General features: G+C 36.8%; 1 protein-coding gene and 1 long non-coding RNA gene across 2 annotated transcripts in view; one reads left to right on the top strand and one right to left on the bottom strand.

Annotated features, from left to right (window-relative positions):
* LOC134755231 (uncharacterized) overlaps positions 1-26,280 on the bottom strand; it is a 234,391-nt gene that overhangs the window by 146,136 nt on the left and 61,975 nt on the right. The gene's annotated exons all lie outside the window — the stretch shown is intronic.
* On the top strand, positions 8,480-14,251 carry LOC134755494 (lipase member H-like). Its single transcript, XM_063692049.1, has 3 exons — positions 8,480-8,589; positions 11,600-11,900; positions 13,400-14,251. The coding sequence occupies exons 1-3, from the start codon at positions 8,490-8,492 to the stop codon at positions 14,076-14,078; spliced, it is 1,080 nt and encodes a 359-aa protein (XP_063548119.1). The 5' UTR covers positions 8,480-8,489; the 3' UTR covers positions 14,079-14,251.

The raw sequence follows: 26,280 nt of genomic DNA, 5'->3' as shown, positions 1-26,280 counted from the left end.
ACCATCAACAATAAGTGAACTTTCAGCGGCCCCCATTGAAGTCGGTTTTTTTTTTCTTAAAAATTATTAACTTTAATTTCGTTATATATATATATATATATATATATGACTCGCAATGACGCATAATACGCATGCCTAATGGAAAAAAAATGTGCCGTTTCTTGACTGACCCGTGACTACAGTTAGACCAAGAAAAGTTTTATTTATACGTCATAATTTCATAGAAGTTTGACGATTAAAATAACACTTGCACTGCGTGTGCTATCAAAACCGTTGCAGATTTGCTCTAACTCTAGAAAACATGCTAAATTCTTGACCGACTTTTTACATTATTGTCTTTTTATATTCTGCAGTAATTGTAAACATAAAACACTTTTCTTTCTTTCATTTATTTACGTTTTATTTTGACGCTTGAAGAGCTTCAACACGAGAGGAAGTTAAGATTCAAAACAAAAAGAAAAACGGGCTCCGGTGCCCGTTAAACAGCCAGAAAAACGCTAATAAATATTAAAAGGGAAGACTTTTATTATACTTACTTAAATATTTTTGTGAAAAAAAGTCTGTCTTTTGTGTACGCCCTAATAATCACGCAATTTCCACGTTTATCTTTAAACACGCTACATTTCTAAATATTGCATTGATGACACCCGTAAAAGACTTATTGTCGATATGAAACAAAGCAGTCAGATTGAGATGCTTGTTCAACCCACACGGAAATTCTTGAGCCCCATTCAGATTTAAAAACTTGTTACGGGTTTGATCTTATTTTAATACTTAGAAGATCGCTCACGCGCTGCAGTGTCCAATCATGATTGGGGGCATTCCATGAAAAAGGTAAGTTTTTCATCTAGTTTTTTTTACAAAATTCTTTATTTATACAATATCTACGTATAGGACAAAGTATTGGCGTATTTTGCATGCGAATCGCGTACGAAATATTTGCTTTAATTCCGAATTACTTTTTCGACTTGCGTATTATAGAAAAAGTAAATTAAACAGTTTACTAAGAAAACAAGCAGCTTTAAGACGATACCAATATCACTACATATAAAACAAAGTCGCTTCCTGCTGTCTGGATGTCTATCCCTATGTATGCTTAGATATTTAAAACTACGCGATTTTGATGCGTTTTTTTTACAGATAGAGTGATTAAAGAGGAAGATTCATATGTATAATACATCAGCATTGCACACGTGCGAAGCCAGGGCGGGTCGATAGTTACACTATAAAAAGGCAAGCTAAAAAAGAACCAGGCTCGGAAAGTCGAAAAAATGGGTCCGAATACGTAACGGTACCTAACGATGGAATGCTCCGTTGGTCCATGCGGAATGAAGTGAAAATCGTGCGTGAGATGCAACTGATGCAAGTCAATAAACAAGACGATCGTCAATGTCGTGTCAAAACCAGTTCAAAACTGTTACAAGCTGTTCAATCTGAATCTGGCTCTTGATGAATTACATTCCATAAACCGTAGTCATTGTTTATGTGAAGAACAAAAGAGCAACGACTTCACATGATCGAGCTGTATTGTTTCGTGCGATGGATGATTTGTTTTAATTGTTTCATCAAATGATATAAAAGCATTGTTTCAATGATAAATCTTTTAATGATAAAGTAAATTCATGCATTTATAGACCCACTTTCCGCCTTAGAGCTACGGATGCAAATCCTTTGTAAGCCTGCGCAATCATTTAGGGTTCCGTACTCAAAGGGTAAAAACGGGACCCTATTACTAAGACTCCGCTGTCCTTCCGTCTGTCACCAGGCTGTATCTCATGAACCATGATAGATGATGTATTTCTGTTACCGCTATAGCAACAAATACTAAAAACAGAATAAAAAAAATATTTAAGTGGGGCTCCCATACAACAAACGTGATTTTTTTGCCGATTTTTGCGTTATGGTACGGAACCATTCGTGCGCGAGTCTCACCCGCACTTGCCCGTTTTTTTTTTATTAATTATCACATGGTAGTGAAGATTTCGATCGTCATCTTCAAGCGTTGTCTTTTTGCCACGGCTCATGAGAGCCTGCTGGGGTCCGTTCGGCCAAAAGCAGGCATTTTTCCCTGTCACTCTAAATACACCTACATTGGAGTAAAAGAGAAAGATCCCCTCAATTTGAGAATTTCGGTTTTCGCGGTAGCCCCTCTGAACAATTCTAGCGCGAATCCCATTCAGCTGAGGCAAACGAATAAATAATAATATTCGTCCAACTAATTCGTATTCGTATAGTGGTAACCTAAGAGCGTTTACACATTGTCCGATCAGGCATACCGGATATCGGATGTCGGAAGGAAGTAAGATATATGTGTTTCTCCGTATTTATATACGCATTTCTTAAATAACACAAAAAAGAGGGAATTTAATGCCAAAGGCACTCTCCTGCAGATGTTTTTGTCATAGGCGCCTTCTTAAGGATGAATTCGTCATTCTGAATGGCTTAAATGGGTTGCGTAGCGGTCTAATATTAACAAAATACTGTATAGGTAGTAGGATGTCCCACTAAAAATATGAAAACTCGATATGAAGTATAAATTAATAAATAATCTGCTACAAATATAGCCACAAAAACATTACCTATTAGGTATATGTGGCACTGGCATTAAGGCGTTCCTTTTGTGGCATATTATGCCGATCCATCAAAGCCGAGTAGCACTGTCGCATGTGCAAACGGATTTATGACGAAACAACTGAAACTGGTGGCCGTACGCATTTGGTAAACAAAGGCGAAGTGTGTGTGTGGGTAGTTATTATAGCGGTTAAAAAGAGTAAGCCTAAGCCTCAAGCGTCGCAAGTATGCCGCTTTGGGACACAGCTACATATTTGAGGCGTGTGTTGTTGAAACTTTGGGGCCATTCTGGTGACAAGAGGGCTGGCCACTATTTCGTACAGCGTATTAAATAGTATCGCCATACAACGAGGAAATACGGCCAGCCTTCTGGGCACGTTGCCCGTTGACGGCGATCCGGGCCAATTTTTTTTTATCTGTAGGTTTTTTTTTGTACTTAAATAGTAAGTTTTATTATGTTTTTTATTTATTGGTTTTTATGAATAAATAATGAGCATTTCTTTAACTTCAAATGTATCCATTTTTTAAATGCATGTACTTCGATTAATATATTGTCCGCATGCTGCAAGGAAAGTATTTGCTTTTGATAGACATAATAATCTTACCAGTAGTATTGTATAATATTGAAGTACCTTTGCCTTCCTAGAGCGCACCTTATTAGAAAAGAACTTACAAACTTAATTTTTTTCCACGTCACAACAGCAAGTATTTAAGAATAAGAAAGAAAAAGAATCTTATTTGTAGAAAACAATTCGCAAACGAAGAGTGCGGTACTTAAAAAGAATTGACGCAGAGAACGCATTCTGCCGGTCAACATTTTGGGCCAGAATTCAGTATAAACTACATATATAAATAGCAAGCTCTTTCAAGAATTTCAGTTTACGTTTTTATTAATACCTGTATAATACTTTTTAGAAAATTCAAAATACTCTTAAGTCCCTCGAAATAAACTAACTGGAGTGGTACGCTCCGAGTAGCGACCATTTAGCCTGCAATGTGTGGAAAAGTCTTATCATTTCTAAAAATCTAAAACAAAATCTGGAAAAACAAAAAAATGGTGTCCAAAGTCCGTACATTCACTACAGTAGTCGCTCAGTCATTCATCATTTTCATATCTGCGAGATATGAGATATTTTGGCGACAAAAACTCGAACAAATGCCGGGCATCCGCGCTGCGAACATTAGTTTTCTTTTGGATATTATTATGCCTAAATTGGACCCGTTTAAGTTTTATACAATGTTGAATGTTTGACTTCGACTTTGTTTAAATGGAATTGCTGTATTTTTTTATGTTACTATGTTACGATGGAGTAAGTAGGAGAAAAATGTTTTCCCCTTTTTGTATTACACAGTCCATCTTGCAATATTGTGCTTACCATATGGCGCATCAAATCTAATACCAATTTCACCCCCGCTTACGTAAATATACCTCAGAATATTTTAGATGCATCACTATGGGGCTAATATGCGTAAAGAGGGTGAGTTAACGTATATTGACAGTTGGGGTGACAGAGGGGTGCGGTTACATTTATAAAATGAAGCTCGGTTCAGAAGCGACAAAGAATGCAATATGGTAGTTATAGTGAGTACAATAGAAAGAGATTAGAGGTATAGGGGTGGATTCAGCAACTGAAATGTGATAAGGCGTTGGTTTTATGTTACGTTTTAAAATGACATAGTATAATAAAACAGAGTAACATTATGATTTTAAACACTATGTAACAGTAATTTTCTTCCAAAAAATTATAATTAGGTATATCTTTCCCATCACGGAACAATGGTGTTCCGGACCTTTAGGAGGCGTGCGCGGAGCTGAAGCCAACACGCAGAGTCCATTTTGACACTTTAATGAAATGTAAGGGGTACACCGAGCGGATGCTGCCTTTGCCCGTGTCATGGGGCGCACGCAGAGGCAGCACCCGCCAGGGTGTAAGGACTATTGAGAGTTGATGGAATCTAAACTGAACTAGGTTATTGGGTGAAAGCGATGGACTAATAAGTACTTAGCTATGGGATAAAAAAAATAGGTATAATATTATTATTATAGACAACTGTTTGGTAGAGCACCACATTTCTTTCTGTCACGTTATCTACAAGTCCAAGCTTGCAAGAATAGGTAACCAGAAATGTCACATCTAAACACAGAGATTTTACTGCTTTCTGCTAAGGGCGTCGTAGGGTGCATTCCTTGCATTATTGAAGCGTGGCTGGGGTAGCTTAATATTGTTACCGGTGCAAGGGCGCAATATTACCAATTTGTTACGTTGACAATTGCTTGGTAAATGTTGTGTTAAAACTAGTGTAACCTAGTGTAGTGTAGTGTGTGTGTATAAATGACTCATTTTACGATTGTTACCACAAAACGCATAAGCGTAAACAATAATGTATTGAAGCTTAATCTGGGTGTTTGTACGTCTTTTAGTTTGTTAGAAACCTACTTTGAAATACTAACCAATAATTAGTTACAAACGTAGTGTTGTGTTTCTAATAGTGGACACTGTACTTTTGAACTACTGTTGTGTACTACAGTCAGCAAAATTATGAGTTTAGCATCCGAATACAAATATGTATGCTGATGTGCTAAGATTTTGCTGACTTTACAAGGTTATGGCTTCCATATGACTACAGGACACATTGGTTATTTGACTGATGATAAACAGTATGAAAAACCGGCCAAGTGCGAGTCGGACTCGCGCACGAAGGGTTCCGTACCATTACGCAAAAAACGGCAAAAAATCACGTTTTTTTTTTACTTAAATATTTATTTTATTCTGTTTTTAGTATTTGTTGTTATAGCGGCAACAGAAATAAATCATCTGTGAAATTTTCAACTGTCTAGCTATCACGGTTCGTGAGATACAGCCTCGTGACAGACAGACAGAGAAACAGACAGACAGATAGACGGACAGTGGAACCCTAAAAATGTAGACCACGAAAGTCCCAAATTAATCTTTGCTTTTGGTTCACTCACTACGTTTTTCACACATAGCCAAAATAGTTAATACCACACAAGTACATCACAATTGTGATGTTTACGACAAATAAACACCTATATTCTTTCCCGTACCCACCGTACTCGAATATCTCGGATGTTCGCTAAATGAACTCGGATATCAGGGGGCCGATTTTTGAATTTCGAGCGCTCGACTTCGACACGAAAATCTCTGGAAAACGGCGAATTGATATTTTTGAAATACGAGCAATAGAAATTGGGAATCTAGTGGTATTGACTACTCGTTTAAATAGGGAATATTCTCTTCTTCTACCACAATCTGAGGGTCTATCGCGAAACAAGAAAATCCAAATTTCCGTATCTAACAACTCTGTCACTCTTGCATATTCGAGCGATAAAGAGGCAGATAGCGAAATACCAGATTCGCGTTTCCCGATAGGTCTTCTGTAAACAAACCGCCTTGATGCATCAATGTCATTTTATTATCTCTGAAAACTTGTTAAAAATCTGTTAAAGGTACAGTATGTATAAGTTACTCTATGCTTTACTAAAAAGTAGAATTTAAATACCTAGTAGTGGAGATATTTTGAAGGCATTCACAGGAAATCGAGCCCTCGAAATTCAAAAATCGGCCCCCAGTACGGATAGAGTAACACTTATTTTATCACGAGGATAAAGCTATCCATAACACGCCTACTGGTGTGACTATTATTCAAATGTCGTAGTTCTATGGCAAGATATTCTTACAAAAAAAACTCGGAATAAACGAAAAATAACCTTGCATGGTTAACAATACTTAATTATGTGCTGAACGATAGTAGTTGCAGTACCTTATTTCTATCTTATTTCTACAAAAAACACATTTTCTCCCAAGCATCAAAAACTCCGTACCCCATGTTCATACAAGAGATATTCAATAACGACCACTGATAAACGAGATGGGCCCAGTTACGAGCCGCGGTTATCTCCCGCGCCAATAAAATTGTGATAAGCCAGGGATTTTTGCGAACTGTCGACGCATCATAAAGCCGGAATAGCCCCTTGGTTGACGTTAAAGGTTTGATTTTCAATCTACATTACGGATGGGGTTGACAACTGTCAAATGTTTTTAAAGATGGCACCAGCATAGGTTTTACCTGTCTCTCACTCACCATTTTGTAATAAAAAAACAGTGTAGGTATTAAGATGTAATTGTGTTTTTTTATCTTAAAATTTTACTTAAAGTAAGGATGCGATCTAAGGACTAATATTGTGATGAGCCAGGGATTATTGCAATTTTTTTACGCATCATAAAGTCGGGATAGCCCCTCGGGCGACGTAAAAGGTTTGATTTTCAATCCACTATTTACAGACTGAAAGACTCATTACTAATGTTCACTGATGATGAACGTTGTAGAGTGAAACAAAGAAGGCAAATAAATAAAGAAATATCATAAGAAAATCTTACACAAATCGACCTAGCTCCACATTAAGCTCAATAAGGCGTGTGTTGTGGGTAATAGACGACGATATATATAATAAATACGATAGATGGCGCTGTACACAAGTATACTTAGTAGGTTTCCCTTCTTTCTTACTTTTCCTTTCATTCCTATGATCTGCTCATAATTTTTTCGTGTTTATTATGGTGATATGAGATAATTGAAAGTTTGTACGGAACCCTCGGTGCACGAGTTAAACGAACTCGCACTTGACCGATTATTTTTTCTATCGAGCCAACTACCCTTTTATGTGTTTTGGTTGGAGTCTGCCCTTGTCATAATTTTCGTGTCAATTTTATCATGACAATGCCAAGGGCATTGTCATGATAAAATTGACACGTGTAAAAATTAATCATTAAAACGTGTAAAAATTAATCATGAAAACTACAACTTAACACGCTTAGTCTATTCCAACACAAAACAAGTCTTTTACAACACCACAAACCGCAACAATATAACGGCCATATCGTTGTACAGTATTCGCGAACTACAAAATGGAAACTTTGCATAGGGCTGTTCAAGCATCTTGAATTATGTAAAGTAACCAGAAACTTACAAAGGAACCCAGACAAGATAGTTCAGCCATGAGATATTTCAGTATGTGTGATGAACCTGCCTCTCTTTCAGGTTGTGGTTAAATATAAAACGAGGCTATTTCGATATAGATTTAAGTAAGCTTTCTCGATTTTCCCACATTATTATAGATTAACTGTATACTCAGCATCAAAGTAGCAATAGCGGATTAAACTACATGTCAAAAGTACCATTCTCTAACAGTTTAACAAAAAGAGATAAAATTATCAGTGGCTGTTTTAACCCCAACGGCGTTTATCAGCCACCCATCTTGATTAAGCCTTCATCGAATTAGCCGAGTTTGCAATAAATCGATATTTTCAATCGTCGCGATTCGTATGCAGCACGCGCGCGCTCTCGGCGCGGCGGCCAATTTTCCGGAGATTTTCGATGCAGAAGTTTTGGACTTTTCTAATACCCGCGGGTACCAACTTTATCTTGTACGTCGGATACTGCGAACATGGAAGTTAATTTGAACTTACATTGGTCTGTCATAATACTGTCATTATTTTCCCGTGCGTGCGTATCGCTCGCGTCAAAACATGTACGAACAAGTACGAGCGAAGGGTTAAGTACGCCATTACCAGCCATTATGCATGGTCGGACACGTACCGGTTTTTATTTCGCGGGAATAATGAACTCGTCCGTGTTTTATAATTTAAATAATCTATATAATTTGTAGTTTTAGCCTCTTGCCTTGAAATATATTATGACTTAATTTCTTTAGTTACAAAGGCCACGAACTAGTTTGAATTCACTCGTTGTGCACAGTGCACGTGATTAAAAGTATTTGGCAACAATATATTATACGCAAAAACAAAAAAAAATAGAAAAATGTTATTATAGTTTTACCGTTTTTTTAGTAATTCAACAATTTGTGATTTGTGAATAACGTTTTTAATATAAGAAAAATGTTCAAAATAATATATTTTACATTTTTGTCTATGTCTATAATGGCAATAGAATATTCCAAATTTGATCAAGGCATATCTAATGGATTTCTTTCAGACTGTAAGTATAATTAGTTAAATGATTAATGAAAAATGAAAAAATGAAAAAGCATTTATTGGTTACAATATTGTGTACAGCAAATTATGGTTGGAATCTCCAAGTAAGTAAAATTATACTTGTGGCAGGAGATCCCGCTCTTCCTACCAAAGTTACATACAAAGTAACCGAACATATACTTGAAATGAATATCTTACAAACTAAACTAAACTAAACTAAATTTAATTAAAGCTAAGATGTGTGTGTGTGTGTGTGTGTGTGTGTGTGTGTGTGTGTGTAAATAAAAGTTGTGTGGGGTGTAAATACATATATATTTATTTATTTATTTATATTTATTTTTATTTTTTATTTATTGTCTTTGTAAAAGTGCTTCTGTTTCCTTGTAGTCTAACCTGTAAACCCCGGGATAGTGAATTGGTGCAAGTGCATTATAAGGATTTAAAAAAAAACGGATATAAATTATTCATAGTATTACCTGCCATCTGCCAGGAAATTACGGTTCGTTGTGCGGTTCTTGAGTAATAATTATTTCTTGTTCCTGCTCCATAAATTTAAAAAAAAATTGTGACAGTTTTACCTATTTCAATAAAAAAACCGGCCAAGTGCAAGTCGGACTCGCCCACCGAGGGTTCCGTACTTTTTAGTATTTGTTGTTATAGCGGCAACAGAAATACATCATCTGTGAAAATTTCAACTGTCTAGCTATCACGGTTCATGAACGGTTCACGGTTCGGTATCTCATGAGATACAGCCTGATGACAGACAGATGGACAGACGGACAGACGGACAGACGGACAGACGGACAGACGGACAGACGGACAGCGGAGTCTTAGTAATAGGGTCCCGTTTTTACCCTTTGGGTACGGAACCCTAAAAATAACAAAAATAACGATTTCGGTTTCTATGTCAATGAGAGCCGAATTTTGTCCCACAGTGTGGCGCTTAAAGTGGTTAATAAGGTAGCCTTCACGAGGTAGCAAGATACGCGCTCGAGTAACTACAGAAATCCCCTCTTGGGCTCCCTGGCTATAATAAAGAAGTAAATATTATAAGACAATTTTACACACATTGACCTATATAGTCCCACCTCAGTATTTTAACTCAATAGGGCTTGTGTCGTGGGTACTAGTTAGTTATATATAAAAACGTATATACATAGAAAACACCCATAACTCAGGAGCAAATATTTGTGATGAACATGCAAATAAATGCCCTTACCAGGAGTCGAACCCGGGACCTCCACCAGCTCCGTAGGCAGGGTCACTACCGACTAAGCTTGAAGGCCGTTAAATCAAAGTATTATTTGTTGCTAATACGATAAATCACATTTCACGAGCTATATTTATTAGCACTAAAGGTCAGATACTACATCCTAATGCAAACATAAATCCATGCAACTTCTATATTTGTTACTTGTATACTTGGGTACATAATATATTTATTTATATATGTATATATGTATGTATGTATGCATGTTTGTTTATATGTCGGTATATATTGCTATTATTCTTATATGTGTAAGTGTATAAATAGAATATTGTCTAAAATAATATGATTTGTGTTTTATATTTCCTCTCGCTGTTTACAATCCTGCACTAACTACACGTTTCTGTTTGACCCAATGGTTGACTGGTAGAGAATGCCTTGAGGCATTAAGTCAGCCATTTGTACAATTTTATATCGTGCAATAAAGTTTAAATAAATAAATAAAACTATTTTATAAAATATATTAATATTTGCGTTAAATTCGACGCGTACAGACGCCATCAGATATATCGAAGTGGCCAAGGTGAGCACAATATCTGAACACGGAAATAGAGGCGTGTTCAGATATTTGTGAGCATCTCGGCCGCTCCTATATATCTGATGGCGACTGTACTTCCTAAAAATTGCAATCGAAATTATTCATCACGCGTAATAATCTCCGCAGTCAAGGTTGCTCTTTAGTGACTACATAATATGAGTGAAACCAGTTTAGTCGTGGAATATTTTAATAAATTCAGATGTCAAAACATACCGTAATTGTCAGCTACAAGGCTTGTTGATAAAATAAATTGAATTGCAAAATTATTTTAATGATAATATATAAGTAATTCTGTATGGAAAGAGAATGACAACACGAAATGCCTTCGTGTCAAAACTGTTGTGTAATATGTATTTTAAAATACTGTTAAAAACGGGGCATTTTCCATGGATGTTTTTTTTTATTAAACATTTTTAAATGAAGACATTAGAAAATAGAAGAAATTTTTATATTTAATATTTTTATCAAAAGTTTTAAGTGGTTTTATAAACTGTCCCAAATTATTGTCAAAATTTAAATGTAGTGTACTTTTTAAAAATCCTAGAAACCCTATAAACCTTTTTATCTCCGCCTTTCCGAAGGACTGTCCTAGGCTCTAATTCCCCGATTCCAAGACTATGTAAGTTGCATAACAACTACAACAAAATTAATATGTATTGCTCCTCACAAAATAGTATTTAGTTCAAGTTCCTAAGTAAGTAGGTAAGTAGTTCCTTCAAGTAGGTTAGTAGTTCCTACAAGGAATAGTAACTGGCTCCCGGATAATTACGTTAATTAAATTTGAAATTTGATAAATTAAAAACTGAAATTTTGTAGGTATATTATCATATAACTTTATTTACATACAAGATATATACAGTGGTACTACGTAAACGAAATTAATAACTAGCTTAAATCTAAAATAGGCCCTTGAGGCATTGTACCAAGGATGCTGGCGGCATTTCCTCGCTGTATCGCAATGCTGATACGTTGTGCAAGGAAGCCGCCAGGTCTTCGGTCACCAGTTAAGTCAACCAGACGCTTCGCGATTTCTGCAAACAACTTGTGCGCGCTGGGACCCCATGGACCTAGAGTTTCAAAACTGAAATAGATGGCATATATTAAGGAAAAAGTGACGAAGCCCTCTAGTGGTGTCTTTATGTTTCATGTGTAAATTGTAAATTTAATTTTGAGGCAAGCATTAAAGAGAATTTGTATTGTATTGTACAGGTCCTGGATCGACAAAACCTGCCACCATCAAGCCAAAGTCCTTGGAACAACTAAAACTGGCCGTCCTAGGACCAGGCAACGTACTATTAGCACAATGGACTGATTACAATTACTACCAAATGAAGAAATTATCCAAAAATCCTGAAATAGACTTCACGAAAAAGACAGTTATTTATATACCTGGATATTTTCAAACGAATGGGCTCCCCGGTCCAAGAGTAATCGGAACCTTATACAAGGAATTGGGATATAACGTACTTATTCTGGAATACTTTTATTTTACCATCAATCATTTTCCACTGTAAGTACGAATTGAACAGAATATTGAACAGAATAGTTTATTAAGAGGAAACGGCACGGCCGCTTCTCCATACAAACGTACTCCCCATTTTACTATCTGGATATTGAAATTATGTAAAATGTGTAATTTGATGTATATTGATACAGTGATACAGTGATACAGTAATTTATTGGTAAAATAAATATATACAATTACACGACATTTCATTACTTAATTACTATTTACATTTTATTCATTATTATTAACCATATCCATGCGACGTTTGACGTTTTTAAATTTTTTGGTTATTGTAAAAATTAGGAGCGAAAAACAGTTTTCATACAAATTTTAAAATGCTCCTAACTCTTATAATAATGAAAAATTCGAAAATCAAACGTGGGGGCATAGTTGTGGTTGATATACAACAAATTGTGTCCAAATATTTTCAATAATGTTAATATCCAGAGAGGAAAATGAGGACTACGTTTGTATGAAAAGGCGATTTGGCGCGGGTCCTCCACTTTCGTCTTAACCTTTCGTATGCGCTGTTAAAAATTGCTATTTCAAAATCAATCTAGACAACTTCATGTTTAAGTAGAACATAATATATATGGAGCAGATCTGCTATTAAGCATACCAAAGGTTAAGTATATTCTCGATTTTATTTTAAAGTTTTTTCCAGTGTGATACCTTCCTACGGTTTACAATTTTGAAAGAATATAACGAATATTTTTTATTAGATTTTACACAAATCATTAATTTTATTATCTTTGTTCAAATAAAACTGGAAAAATTGCTCACGAGTACGATTAATTGTTTTTTATTAAAAGCACATTACGAGAATGAATAACTACTCATTATTTATGTTCACGTATTTATGAACCCTTCGATAACTCAGCTGGTCCTAGGTTCCCTACCGTATTAAAAACTTTGGACAGGCATTGCAATCAACCAATATGGGATAGCCACTGACCTTGAGCACACGCCGATGATTTTCGGGGATCCTGGTCCTTCTTCAGCTAGCTAGCACTTCCAGGGTCTTGGGAGGTCGTCACACACGACTTGTAAACTGATTGTTCGCAAACACCACCGAAATACCGAATTTTGGAAATATTAATACACAGAGGAACATGCGTTGCAGGCCGCGCCCGAGCCGAAGTGATTGACAGTCCGAGGTGTTGAATCTACCTCCGAATTTGCTCCGAAACGGCATACCCTCATATTAAAAAGATTACAATGCCCGAACAATTTACCTAGTGTTATATTAAGTAAAATTGTAGACAGTTTCATGTGTAGAATAGTTTCAGAAGTAAAACTTTTTTGGCGCGACTAAAGGGTAACTCAGTTTTTTTTTCTGACGGAAGTAACGCTTAGTAGGCACAATAGGACACACGTCAAAGTGCCAACATAGCGATAAACGTTCATCGTCAAAGAAGTTTTACTTCAATCGCGCGTAAAGATTACACGCACACACTTTTTCTTATATTAGTTATTAATGTAGGTACCAATTTCAATTTCAGGGCAGCACGCATGATACGGCCAGTGGGAAAACATGTAGCCGAAATGCTGGCTAATCTAACAATGCACGGGCTAGATCCAAAAAAACTAGAGCTAGTGACCCTCAGTCTCGGCGGCCACACCGCAAGCTTCATAGCCAAAAACTACCGTCAACTGACCGGCAAAAACATCTCTGCTATCACAGCTTTAGAACCATCTGGGCCTTGCTTCAGATACCTCGGACCCGACCAAAGACTGGACCCATCTGACGCAGATTTCGTATTTACTGTGCATTCAAATATAGACGCTTATGGCATAGCAACTCCTCTTGGACATGTGTCAATCTATGTCAACGGGGGTGAATACCAGCATAATGATATTTGGAGTGTACCTTGTCTTATAGTTTGTAGTCACGTTAAATCATACTTCTTGTGGATGTCAGCACTTATAAATCCTGGTATTTTCGTGGCGATGCAATGTGATTCTGTACAGCAGGCGAGGGATGGAGATTGCTACGAGAGGGAACCTAAAGTATCGAACACTATGGATATATTTGTCGATAAAAGTAAGCCGGGTATATATTATCTTCCTACATTTAACCGATACCCGTACGGGCTGGGAACGAAAGGTTTGAAGAGGGAAGAAAACCAGTATTTGAAGCATTTTAACTGGCTCAATGCTGAGGAAGTACTGACGCTGTAGGGGGAAGAAGGACAATGGCGGGCGGCGAGCAATGGCAAAATATCCAGATTAAGTTTAATTAATAAACTATGAGAAGCATTTCTAATGAGGAAGTCATGAGTTACTCGAATTGTGAGCACTTAAGTACCATAGTCACTCAAAGCCCTCATATATATAATACGTACCGTTGGAGTAATTAATTACAAAAATATTTACTTACAGTCGTATTCTTGTGTCAAATACCAAGTGTAATGTGTTATTGAGCCCGTTTTATTTGTAACTTATCTGTTATCAATTTCAATGCGGTCATTAGGTAAGCGATAATTACGAGTAAATTCTTTTAGCAAATTGAGTATTAATTTATTTTAACTCTATATTAAGTTATCACAAATAGATGTATTGAGTACCTTTCCCATCGTAGTTTCTCGGAAATGTTCGTATTTGTCGTGCTACTTCACTTAGTCCATACAAAAAGTACTGATGCGTACTGAAATAGCATGACAAATACGAAAGTTTCCAAATAATACAATGGATTGTTAACCAAGGGATGAAAGGCACTCATTTCTTTCGAGGTAGTTTGGTGCTCGAACGCAATGAGAGCACCTAGTCCGAGCCTAAAATGATGCCTTTCACCCGAGTTAAACACTACTTTTCATTTCGAATACGAGGAAAGTAAAATACATAATCTAAAATCTACTTAACTATTACAAAAACATTCACCTAAATTAAACTAAATCCTAAACTAACTAACAAGCACAAGAACCCTTCACAAAATACGCCCCACGCCCCTCCAGATGCAAAGGAGACAATCACGCTCAAGGCGTTGCCACCTTGAATATCAGCGATGGACAACCTTTGCATAAGGAACGACCCGGAGCTAGGGTCATGACCACTCTCCCGCAAACGTCTGACCACCTCTCCTATAAACGACTTGGCCTCAGCACAACATACGTTTAACATAAGACGCTACCATCCCATACATTAAAATGCGACCGCCTAAAAGCGCATCGTTACTAGATGGCGTCACTGAAAACGCGCTGTTGCCTATCATGGAGACCAGATGGCGCTAAATCCGAAACATAACACTTCTTAACAAATATCATCAACATCATGTAATATTAGAACTCCTAACGACATCTATAGGTATATATCTTCGTTGAAAGTTATCTCATGTATCTCTTGAATTTTTCTGGAACTAATCGACTTATATGGGTCGGACACTCTTTATATGAATTTATATAAAGTAGAGGACATTTACATCAAACCGGCAATATTGAAATGTACCTATCTTATAAAATTCAGAGATGATGGTCAAATGGAAATGTTATCATTTGATTTGGCCTAACGATAATTTCGCATAATGATTAATTTCGCAGATGTTCTATTGTCTAACTTAACTAAATAATTTATATTGCAAATTTTTAAACTGTCTTTTTAAGCATTAATTTGGAAACCGTAGCTCGTAGTCTACGTAGTAGTGACATCAGTAAATCTGTTTGTACTGAACTTGAAATTTATTGCTCAAGAATTCGGTAAACCGTAAACAACTTCCGAAAATACGACATATTTGCAGAGTGCTTTCAGACAGTTATGAGACTACATTTGCATAATTCTATTCAGATACCATAATCCGGGGTGAAAAGACACAATTTTCAACCTTACGACGATTTTCACCAAGAATCCAAATGATAAAAGTAATAATTTTGACATCATTATATCATTAGTCGTTTATAGGAGAAGTGGTCAGACTTTTGCGGGAGTGGTCATGACCCTCGCTCCGGGTCGTTCCTTGTGCAAAGGTTGTCCATCGCTAATCAACGTATTGATGCCAGAGCACTGAAAACTAAAATACGACCCCGATCTAAAAAAGGTACGATTTTACCAAAAAAAGTACAATTTCATTTTTTGTTCCAAAAAACAATATAAACAGCAGAAGTGTTTTAGAAACGGGTCATTTTTTTAAACTGATAATCCACGAAACTACAGTACGCAAAATAGTAAGGTACAAAAATACCAAAACAAAAAAGTCACAAATTTTTACGCAAATAAATCGTACTTTTTTGGTCTGTCACTATTATTTCTACGGCATATTTTTGAACCGCTCATACGGATGACTGTTTTAAGGATTACTCACGTTAGACCGGGCCGTGTCCGGGCCGGAGCTTCCGGCGCTTCGTTTTCTATGGAAAGCATCACGTGATCACCTGTCATGTCATAGAAAAGTAAGCGCCGGAAGCTCCGGCCCGGACACGGCCCGGTCTAACGTGAGTCATCCTTTAACCAAAAAGTACGATTTTAGAACGGTTTTGGGCGGGGTACGTTTTAAGTACGCATGCTGTTAAAAAAGTACGTAAAATCGTACTAAAAGGTACGATCTGGCAACGCGTTGAGCGTGATTGGCTTCTTTGCATCTGGACGGGCGCGGGGCGTATTTTGTGAATAGTTCTTGTGTATGGTAATTGGTTCAATTCAGGTGAATTCTTTTGTAATAGTTATGTAGATTTTAGATTATTATGTATCTCTGTTCGTTTTATCTTGTCAATAAATAATATTTTAATCTAATTATATTCTACGTAATATAAAAAAAAGTTTAACGTTTATATCATGATTCTAGTATTATACACTAACTAGAATCTAACAAATTAAAATATTGTTAGATGCTTTAAGGTACAAGTATGTAGGCACCTATTACAAGTTTTTTTTTCTGTAGGATTTTTAAAATGAAAAAAAAAAATGAAAATGTTTTAATGAAAATATATTTTCATGTGCGTTAATATGCATCTAAAAAGTACTACTTATTTATATTTGCTACTAGCAAAGTAAGCCATGTATTACTCACTTATTTAAAGCAACAAATACTACATAATTACAAGTTTATACATGTATCATGTAGGTACACATCACTTTCCTCATACTCACCCTATTCGAAATGAAAAGTAGTATTTACCTCAGGTGAAATGCACCATTTCAGTGGCGAACTATTGGATTATTATACCTAATACCTTGACTGAAATGAGTGCCTTTCATCCCTCGGTTTACAATCTACGTCAATATACCTACATATAGTTTTGTCTAAGATACGTATTCAAAAATCACAAATTGTGTCAAAATCAGCAGCTGCTGCGTCGATAGTCAAATTTTCCAAAAAATGCCTTCGGGATAATGGAATTGAGTTGCATAATTTCAGAAGTTCGTCGTTTATTAGCAAGGGCCTGACACTCATTGATAGAGAAAGATAGTCTTATTGCGATTCCTATAAGAGGAAAGAGAAAATAGTGACATGATTTATCCTTATCACCGACCGGGTGGCATCATAGGTTGGAGGCGATGGCGAAATACCGAAATTTATAAGAGTTAAAGAGAAAAAATCCTATGCTGCCCAAATTTTATATGAATATTCTTTCTCTTACCCCCGGTCGCTCGGTGGCGCATCTATAACTACTTGTATATAAATACTATGTCTATGTTTATTAGTTTTACTTACACTCCGTGTTTTGTTTTTGTGTGGAAGATCTAACACGTCTGGCAAAGCTTCAGTTGATGGTATAATGTATCTGCGGATAATATCTACTTCCATAAATAACTCTAGCATATATGATTTTTTTGATACACGTGAAAAGAATCGCTTCTAAATTCTACACCAGAAGGTATATTGTGATATTGACGTATTTAATTTCCTGGCGAGCTGTCATAACCTCATGACTATCTCTGGTAACTCAAGATACAACAAATAGTCATGACAATGACATAGGAAATGTGAGTTACGTTCTTTTTTCATTTGCATTTTCTCATAATGTAAGAGATATTTTCACTTGTTTTCTTTATGGGGGGTATAACATTACTTGGCACACTATATTCATCGCAATCAGACGCATCACGCGTATCGTCAATAGATCCGAGAGCACCCCCCATTCCTTTGGAAGATAACGAGAGCATACCGCCAATAATAGCCAGTGAAGTCAGAAAGGCATTGTACCAAATGAAAGCCGATAAATCTCCTGGCGAAGATGGCATTACATCTGATCTACTTCGCGCTGGTGGTGACCCCGTCATTAATGTCCTTGTAAAACTTTTCAATCAGGTTTTGCAAGGTACTCGCACACCAAAATCATGGAAAACTGCCGTAGTCACCATCCTACATAAAAAGGGAGATATATCGAAGCTGAGTAATTATCGCCCCATAAGCCTGCTTTCCCATACGTACAAACTCTTTGCAAAGGTTTTATGCAACCGTCTAACTCGTATCCTAGATGAATGCCAACCTCCCGAGCAGGCTGGTTTCCGCAGCGGATTCTCTACGATCGATCATATCCATGCGGTAAAGCAGTTAATGGAGAAAAGTCATGAGTACAACCGGACCCTGTGCATGGCCTTCGTAGATTACGAAAAAGCCTTCGACAGTGTCGAGCACTGGGCCGTGTTTGACTCTCTCCATCGCTGCTCAATCGACAATCGCTACGTTGATCTGCTCCGGGAGCTGTATACCTCGGCAACAATGCAAGTTCGGCTTCACAAACTCAGTAACCCAATATCCATCCAAAGGGGAGTGCGTCAAGGGGATACCATTTCACCCAAGCTTTTTACGGCGGTACTAGAAGACGTCATAAAAACGCTTGCATGGGACAGGTGTGGTATCAATATCCATGGTGTCTTCTTGTCGCACCTGAGATTTGCTGATGACATTGTATTGTTTGCCGAGACCCTGGAAGATCTTCAAGGCATGGTTGAAAGCCTTTACCATGCTTCTTTGAAGATAGGTCTTAAGATGAATATGTCCAAGACTAAAGTTATGACGAACATCCCCGGTAAATCGATTCCAACCATTATGGTTGGGAACGAAAGACTGGAGGTGGTCGAGCAATACGTGTATCTTGGACATATTCTATCATTTGACAAAACACATCAGAAGAAGGAGATCTCCAGGAGAATCCAGCTGGGTTGGGCGGCATTCAATAAACTAGCGGACATCCTCAAACCCGTTAACATTCCACAATGCCTGAAAACTCGTCTCTTTAACCAATGTGTCCTGCCCACCATGACCTACGGTGCCGAGACATGGACGCTCACTAAGGAGGCTGTGCATAAAATCCGAGTGGCACAGAGAGCCATGGAGCGCGCCATGCTCGGCATCAAACTTCAAGACCGAGTGAGGAATGCCGAGATCCGACGCCGCACCAAAGTGCAAGACGTCGGATACGTCATTACCAAACTTAAATGGAGCTGGGCGGGACATGTTGCCAGACAGAGTGATGGCAGGTGGGCCAAAATGTTAACGGAATGGTGGCCGCTTTCAGACGAAAGGAGTGCCTGGCGTCCGTTGGCTCGTTGGGTGGACGACATTCGGAAGACTGCGGGTCACTTCTGGATGAGATTGGCTCGGGACCGGGATGGGTGGCGTACGCGAGGAGAGGCCTATGCTCAGCAGTGGGCGATAGAAGGCTGATAAGAAAGAAGATAACATTACTTATATGACTAAATGAATGCCGTCGACCTTGTTACCACTAACTTTAATTACATCAATTAGTCATGACACGGCAGTACTATAATAATGTTGAAATAATATCTGAACGTTACATACCTGCATAAGGCTTCTGTCACACGTTCCACGGGCAGACGTAATTTGGAAAAAAACTGCGTACGTAAAAGTTTAATAAATTTAAGATTGAAATCTTCAGGAGACAAACAAAAGTCACTAATTGTAAAAATATAAGTAAGTAAACAAAAACCAACATTGTGTATTGTGTGTTGTGTATTGTATTGTTTTGTTTGTATTGAATTGTATTGTCTTTTTACTAAAGAACTGAACTCGTGATAGTAATTAGTGAGTTTTGGTTTTGGTATTTAATTAGGTAAGTAATACCTGGGTCAAAATTATTTTCTTTGTCTTGTCAAAGTCAAAGTCAAAATATTATTTATTCAAATAGGCCTAGCAACAAGCACTTTTAAATTGTCAAGTTTTACAAATATTACCTTAATCTAAATATCAGAGCAATTTATTGATGCAGTTATTATTATTATTAAAAATATTGAATTATTATAGATATGTCAAACGTTATAATAAGAATTTCACAAAAGGATCGTCAAACACCAAAATTGTATAAAAAAATCCTAGTCTAGAAACTTTCTAGAATAAAAATCTAAATGTCAAAAAATACGGATTACCTACTATAGGTATTCATTGAATTATCAATTTGATCATTATTAACGTAATAATAAATAATTAATTATTTTCAATCATAATCCCATTTTCATCATCAATCTTGTTTTTTGTCCCCAAAAAATTTAACAGAGCTTTTTGTATGGGGTGAAATTTAGTTTTTAATTTTTTTCATATTATTTATAATCTACAGCTGAAATACATGCAATATAACACTGGACTCTTTTTATTTATTTGATAAAAGACAAAAATACAAGCGTGGTAGAGTGGTCAGAAACAAGACAAAAAAATAATTTTGACCCACCTATTAAAGATGACCGGATAAAGGTTTTGGGATCATACATCATACATAGCAACGTTTACTATGGGACCAACCACGAAATCGCGAAAAAAAAATTACCCTCCTATAGAAAATGGACCAGCCAAAATGTATGAAACAGCCAAAATTTTTTTCGCAATTTCGGGGTTAGTCCCATAGTAAAAGTTGCTCAGTATAATCCCAAAACCTTCCTGCCAACGAGAATGTACTTATTTTTAGCCACGGTGTATAAGAGAAAACAATAATGATGTTAGACTACTCTACTAATGACAAGCAAGCAAGCATGCATAAGCAATGGCAAGCATGGATAAATTTATATCAAATATATAAATGAAATGAAATCCAACAGCCGACTCTACCCTGCCAACCAACGGCAATGTAGCCGACAGCAAATACATCAATGTCACGTTCTAATGCAGTCACAATTCAAAGGTGCAGTAAATTCGAGTTCTTCTCTCACTCTCACTGAGCTTAAGCGTGAACGAGATGGAAGTGCGTACCCGGGCTCGCGGATATCATTTAGTTTAGACCAATGTTCGTGATTTTTTTTCTATCGAGCGAAAGACAAAAACTCAGGATTCGAATCGCTGAAGTCCCTAGAGAAATTCCTCAAGATTTCTAATTAAATGTATGGCAGACGTAATGTAATCCAGAAAAGCGCTACACCTTTTTTAAATACGTTTTCTGAACCTACTGCAACTTAATTGCAGTCATTGCGGGAAACCATCGCAAGCGCGGGTTTCGCTGAAGGATGTGGTAAGTCGGTGGTTCACGCTAAACCGGAACACGGTGACGCAGCAGAAAACGATTCCGTCGCTAAAATGTTTCTTTTTTACGATTGTTATTATATGTATGTTAATCTGTAAGTTGTGGATAGGCCTTAGTTGCCGGCAAACAAATGATATCTTATTTTTTTATTAAAATAAATTTTATACCTCTTAGTTTCCGGTATGACCGCGCCTTAACCAACTCGTGCCGCCATTGTTACCGTAACGCCAATCAGATGTCTTCATTAATTTTCCCATCCACAGATAATAACTTTGTATCCAATTACAATGGGTTATGGCACGTTGTGCCCTAGGGACTTCAGCTGTTGGGGCAAATAACGAACGTTTGGACAAACCTTTGCCTTGTCTACATAGTCTGAGCATTCATAAACCTATCGTCTTGCGTGAAATAATTGCTACATTAAGAGTACACGTGTTTGCTGTCCAAATTAAAAATAGTGAAAAGTATTTGCAATTTCCTAGGTACTTTTCCGTTTTCAATATTTGAAATTGCGAAAATATCGGTCGGGAAATATAAGTTTGAAAGTGGTTCTGCCGACCGTGCGCCTGTACCTGTGTATTCCTAGAGCTTGTTGAGAGACATACACTCAGGTGATCCAGCTGCGATCTCGAGAGTTCGATGTTTATTGGCTCCGATTTCCGTACTTAGAAAATATAGGGACATTGAATGTGATAATGATGCCAGATGATGGCAGACGGACCTTAATGAATGAACTGAATGGAACTAATGAATGAATGAATGTTAGTTGTAATTAATGGTGGCCGCTTTCAAATGAAAGGAGCGCCTGGTGTCCGTTGGCTCGTTGGGTGAACATTCGGAAGATTACAGGTCACTTCTGAGTGACATTAGCTCAGAACCGGGACAAGTGGCGTACTAGAAAAGAGGCCTATATGCTCAGCAGCAGTGATACGGTGACGACGGAGAATTAACATGTGTAAACCCCAACCAATTACACAATTTAGGTTTTTCTAATCGAAAGTGTTAGTTTATCGAGATGGTGTTTTGATCAAATATTTCAAACTCACTTAATTGCGGTGTTTTAATTAACACCATTAGGGCCTAATATTTAATACCTGGTCTATTATATTTAAATGTGAAAGTGACTATGTCTGTCTGTTACCTATACCCTAGAACTGCTAAACTGATTTAGATGAAATTTATGGAGATATTTTGAATCCCGGGGAGGGACATAAGAATAGTTTTTATCCCGGAAACTATCACTTAAGGCCTACGGGAGTGAAAAGTTTGGCCGAATTTATTATGGAAGTGATATGGATATACTTATTTTACGCGTACGACGTCGCGGGCAGAAGCTATTGCAGTTAAAAACATCTAGGATCGAAATGTGACTGCGATTATTGGTTTAAAAGTAGCGCATAAAGCGATCCATTTTTATCCGAGGCAATTTAGTCGAGGATAAAAATGGACATTTATGCCTCAGTTATACACTCTGCTTTTCACTTCGAGTGTGAGTAAAATATACAAAAATATCCAAATATTTGTGTTATTTTACCGTATTTATTCAAGACTAAAGTAAACTGTACTCGGTTGTGTCGGGGGCGCAGGGCATGCCGGTCTCCAGCGCACCGGTCGGGCGCGCCCGGGCAGGGCTGGCAGTTTGTATGTCAGATTTTGGACTTTATTGCTAAGTCAATAAGGGTCGTAATAAATGATTTTACTTTATGCTCTAGAACATAATAAGCAAATTTATGTCGTCTACGCACGACTTAAAGTCGAACTTTACGAGCATGAGGACTGAAAAGTATCTTGTTGGTTCAACAGAGCATTCGACGCTCAGCAAAGGGAACTTGGCCTGGTAACAGTCGATTTCCGTTATGGTTATTGGCACATCGGATAGTTGAGGATCTCGATATCAGGCGCGGTAACTAGACGGTAAAAAAGTTGACGTTTCAGGACGAACGTCTAGTCTGATGACCAAACCCCGGTTTGACAGCAAAAATACACTTCTGTTAGTGCTTAGGAAATGAAAATGAATAAAAATATCAAAATACTAGCTTTTGCCCGCGACTTCGTCTGCGTGGACTTAGTAACCGCAGCTAGAGTAAGAATAGCGCCTGGAGAAAATCTCATAGCAATCTAAATTTGAGCATATTATGCACACAAATTAGCAGGCACTTCGTTAATTATCTCAATTCCACCCCGCTTTTTATTTTCTTAAGGGATGATTTTCGGGATATAAACTATCCTATGTCCTTCTCAGGGATTCAATCTCTATGCCAAATTTCATCTAAATCGGTTCAGCGGTTTAGGCGTGAAGACGGAACACACAGACAGACAGACAGACTTTCGCATTTATAATATTAGTATGGATGGATATGGATGTATACCATATAAAACATATGGATAAATGTTTTTTTTTTTTTAGAACGCCATATGACTTTGACCCATGTTCATATGTGTTAAAATTGATAAATATCAAAAGGTGTCGCCTGATAATTTTACTTCGATATTATGAGTTATATTACTAACATCTAATTTTGACCAAAGTGTATGGAACAACATAAAGTACTTATCAGGCAATTGATACTTTGATAGAATTTCTAAGTTTTCCTTAAATGTTCGACATATTCTAACTAATTCCAATGCAGTCTTGGACTTCGCTGCTTCACAGTTTAATATCCTTTCATAGAATATACCCGCACTGACCCTTTTTTTCTCAAAATGTGTTTTTAGTTTGTTATATGCAATGAAATAATTTTCATCACATATTAATTAATTTAGGTAATTTTTAATTAAGTCAAAAGCATGGTCGGTTACACTCGACAACAAATAGTGCAACTTCTCTACTGCCGAAATATTTTTACTGTGAATTAGTGAGTCAAAAATCTGGATAAACGATACCCAGTTTTCAAATTTCGAATCGAAAGGAACCATATTAATCTTAGGTAATTTAACACTCGAGCTTGAACTACAACTACTGTCACTTTTGTTTACCATATCTGGCTTTATTTCCGCTAAACATATTTTTATGGATTTTACCATTTGTTCGAACTGTGATGATATTTCCAATTCACTTGACCTATCACCATTTGGAATCGCAGAAAGCAATTCAATTTGAAAGGCGTGAAATTCACTTTCAAGTTTAATTACATCTTGTAAACAATATCCTTGCAAATCGGAACTCTGTATATACTCCATCCGCACAAACGCATAATCCCGACCTACACGGCAGCACTGCAAAATGCGCAATCCGACATGACACGTTCTCGAAAACGAGAAGGGAGGAAGTTCTTTTTTTTAAAAGTTTAAACGATAGTGTTGCCATGCGAAATTATTTTGAAGCTACAATCCTTAACAGCCATCTACACGAATATAGGCCAAAAGGAATGGCGCCATCTTTTCGAGCATACATTTTTCTTGATTTTCCGAGGCACGTTTTTTTTCTTAGATTTTTTTTTATCTTATAGGTACACTTCATAGATCTTTTGATCATATTAAAGTAAATTTTTGGAATACCCCAACATTCCGAACTTTTCACAAGTAACATTTGAGCCTGAAAGGCTTGAAATGAAAACGTTTATGATGGTTTTTTTTCTGTAATAAAAAAAATAAAAATAAAAAATAAAAAATCATTTATTTCGGACCACAGAAATCCATAACAGGTTAGTCGAACATGCAGGAACTTAAAACTATGTTAGATACAATTAATTATTACTTAACTTACTAGATATCTACAACAATACACAATAATAACATTCATGTTATGAATTCAAACATTTATTTTCTACTTTTAACATTCTTGAAAATTTATATAACAAAAAACATTTATAATCGTAATTTTTCGCGAACACGCACAATAAATCAATATTATTAGTGGAAAATGTCTCATTTCAAAAAGGAATTTGCATGTTTGTAATTACTATGATCTCTACATCTATACATTTACATTTACATTTCGTGGCTAATATTATTTGTGTCATGTAATGTAATGTTAAATATGCGTTGTAATACTTGTAATGTTATACGCAAGTTTGCCTTTCGTTCCTATTGTTGTACCACGAATAAACTATTTCTATTTCTATTACATCAAAACTAGTTTACTAATTTAATAATGACGGCGCCCGACAAGGATATTAAACATCCCCACGCAATAGTTTTTAACATAATTAAAGTTGGTATCTAGACGAATACGCTATTAAAACTTTACTCTATCCCAATTAAAATTTTGCCATTATGACACACTTTGCTGTTTAAAATTATATCGAGCTTTTTAGTAGTTAAGTGATATTGCAGTAAGTAAGACGTACTAATTAGGCAGTTATTCATTAAACATGACAACGTTTTTAACTAGTATGTAATATGTAGTATGTTGTTTGTTACAAAATTACAAATTTGACGCGTAAAATGTACCTATATTTTATTAATAAAACATATTTTTTTTACAATTTATTTAGGTAAACAAACAGTCACTACAAGGGACCTTAAATATAGTAGTTTTAACACTATTTACAGTATGTGTGACCAACACCGTTCACCACTTAATAAATACAATTATTTTGATTATTCGGAGCTTATATACCACTGGAGCTTAAGGCTCCGGGAGACATTGACAAAAGAAAATATAAGTATTATTAATACATTATAAATTCTCAAGCCTGGGAAAAAGGAGGACGATCCTTCCAGCTATCGCCCTATTGCACTGCTAAGCAATTGCTACAAACTGCTCGAGAGACTCATTTATCGTAGGATAGCTCCCCTGATAGATCGTGTAGTCCCAGTAGAACAAGCGGGATTTCGATCCGGTCGAAGCTGTACAGACCAGGTCCTGGCTCTTACGACACACCTAGAAAACGGCTTCCAGAAGGGATTGAAGTCCGGAGCCGTGTTCGTTGATCTTACTGCAGCTTACGATACCGTCTGGAGGGTTGATCTTCAAGCTTCTTTCGGTTGTCCCAAGCATTGCCGTTGCTAGCCTGATTTCCAACATGCTCTGTCAG

This window comes from Cydia strobilella, chromosome 2, assembly GCF_947568885.1.
Source record: "Cydia strobilella chromosome 2, ilCydStro3.1, whole genome shotgun sequence".
Lineage (NCBI taxonomy): Eukaryota > Metazoa > Arthropoda > Insecta > Lepidoptera > Tortricidae > Cydia > Cydia strobilella.
This window is presented reverse-complemented; position numbering and strand designations above follow the sequence as displayed.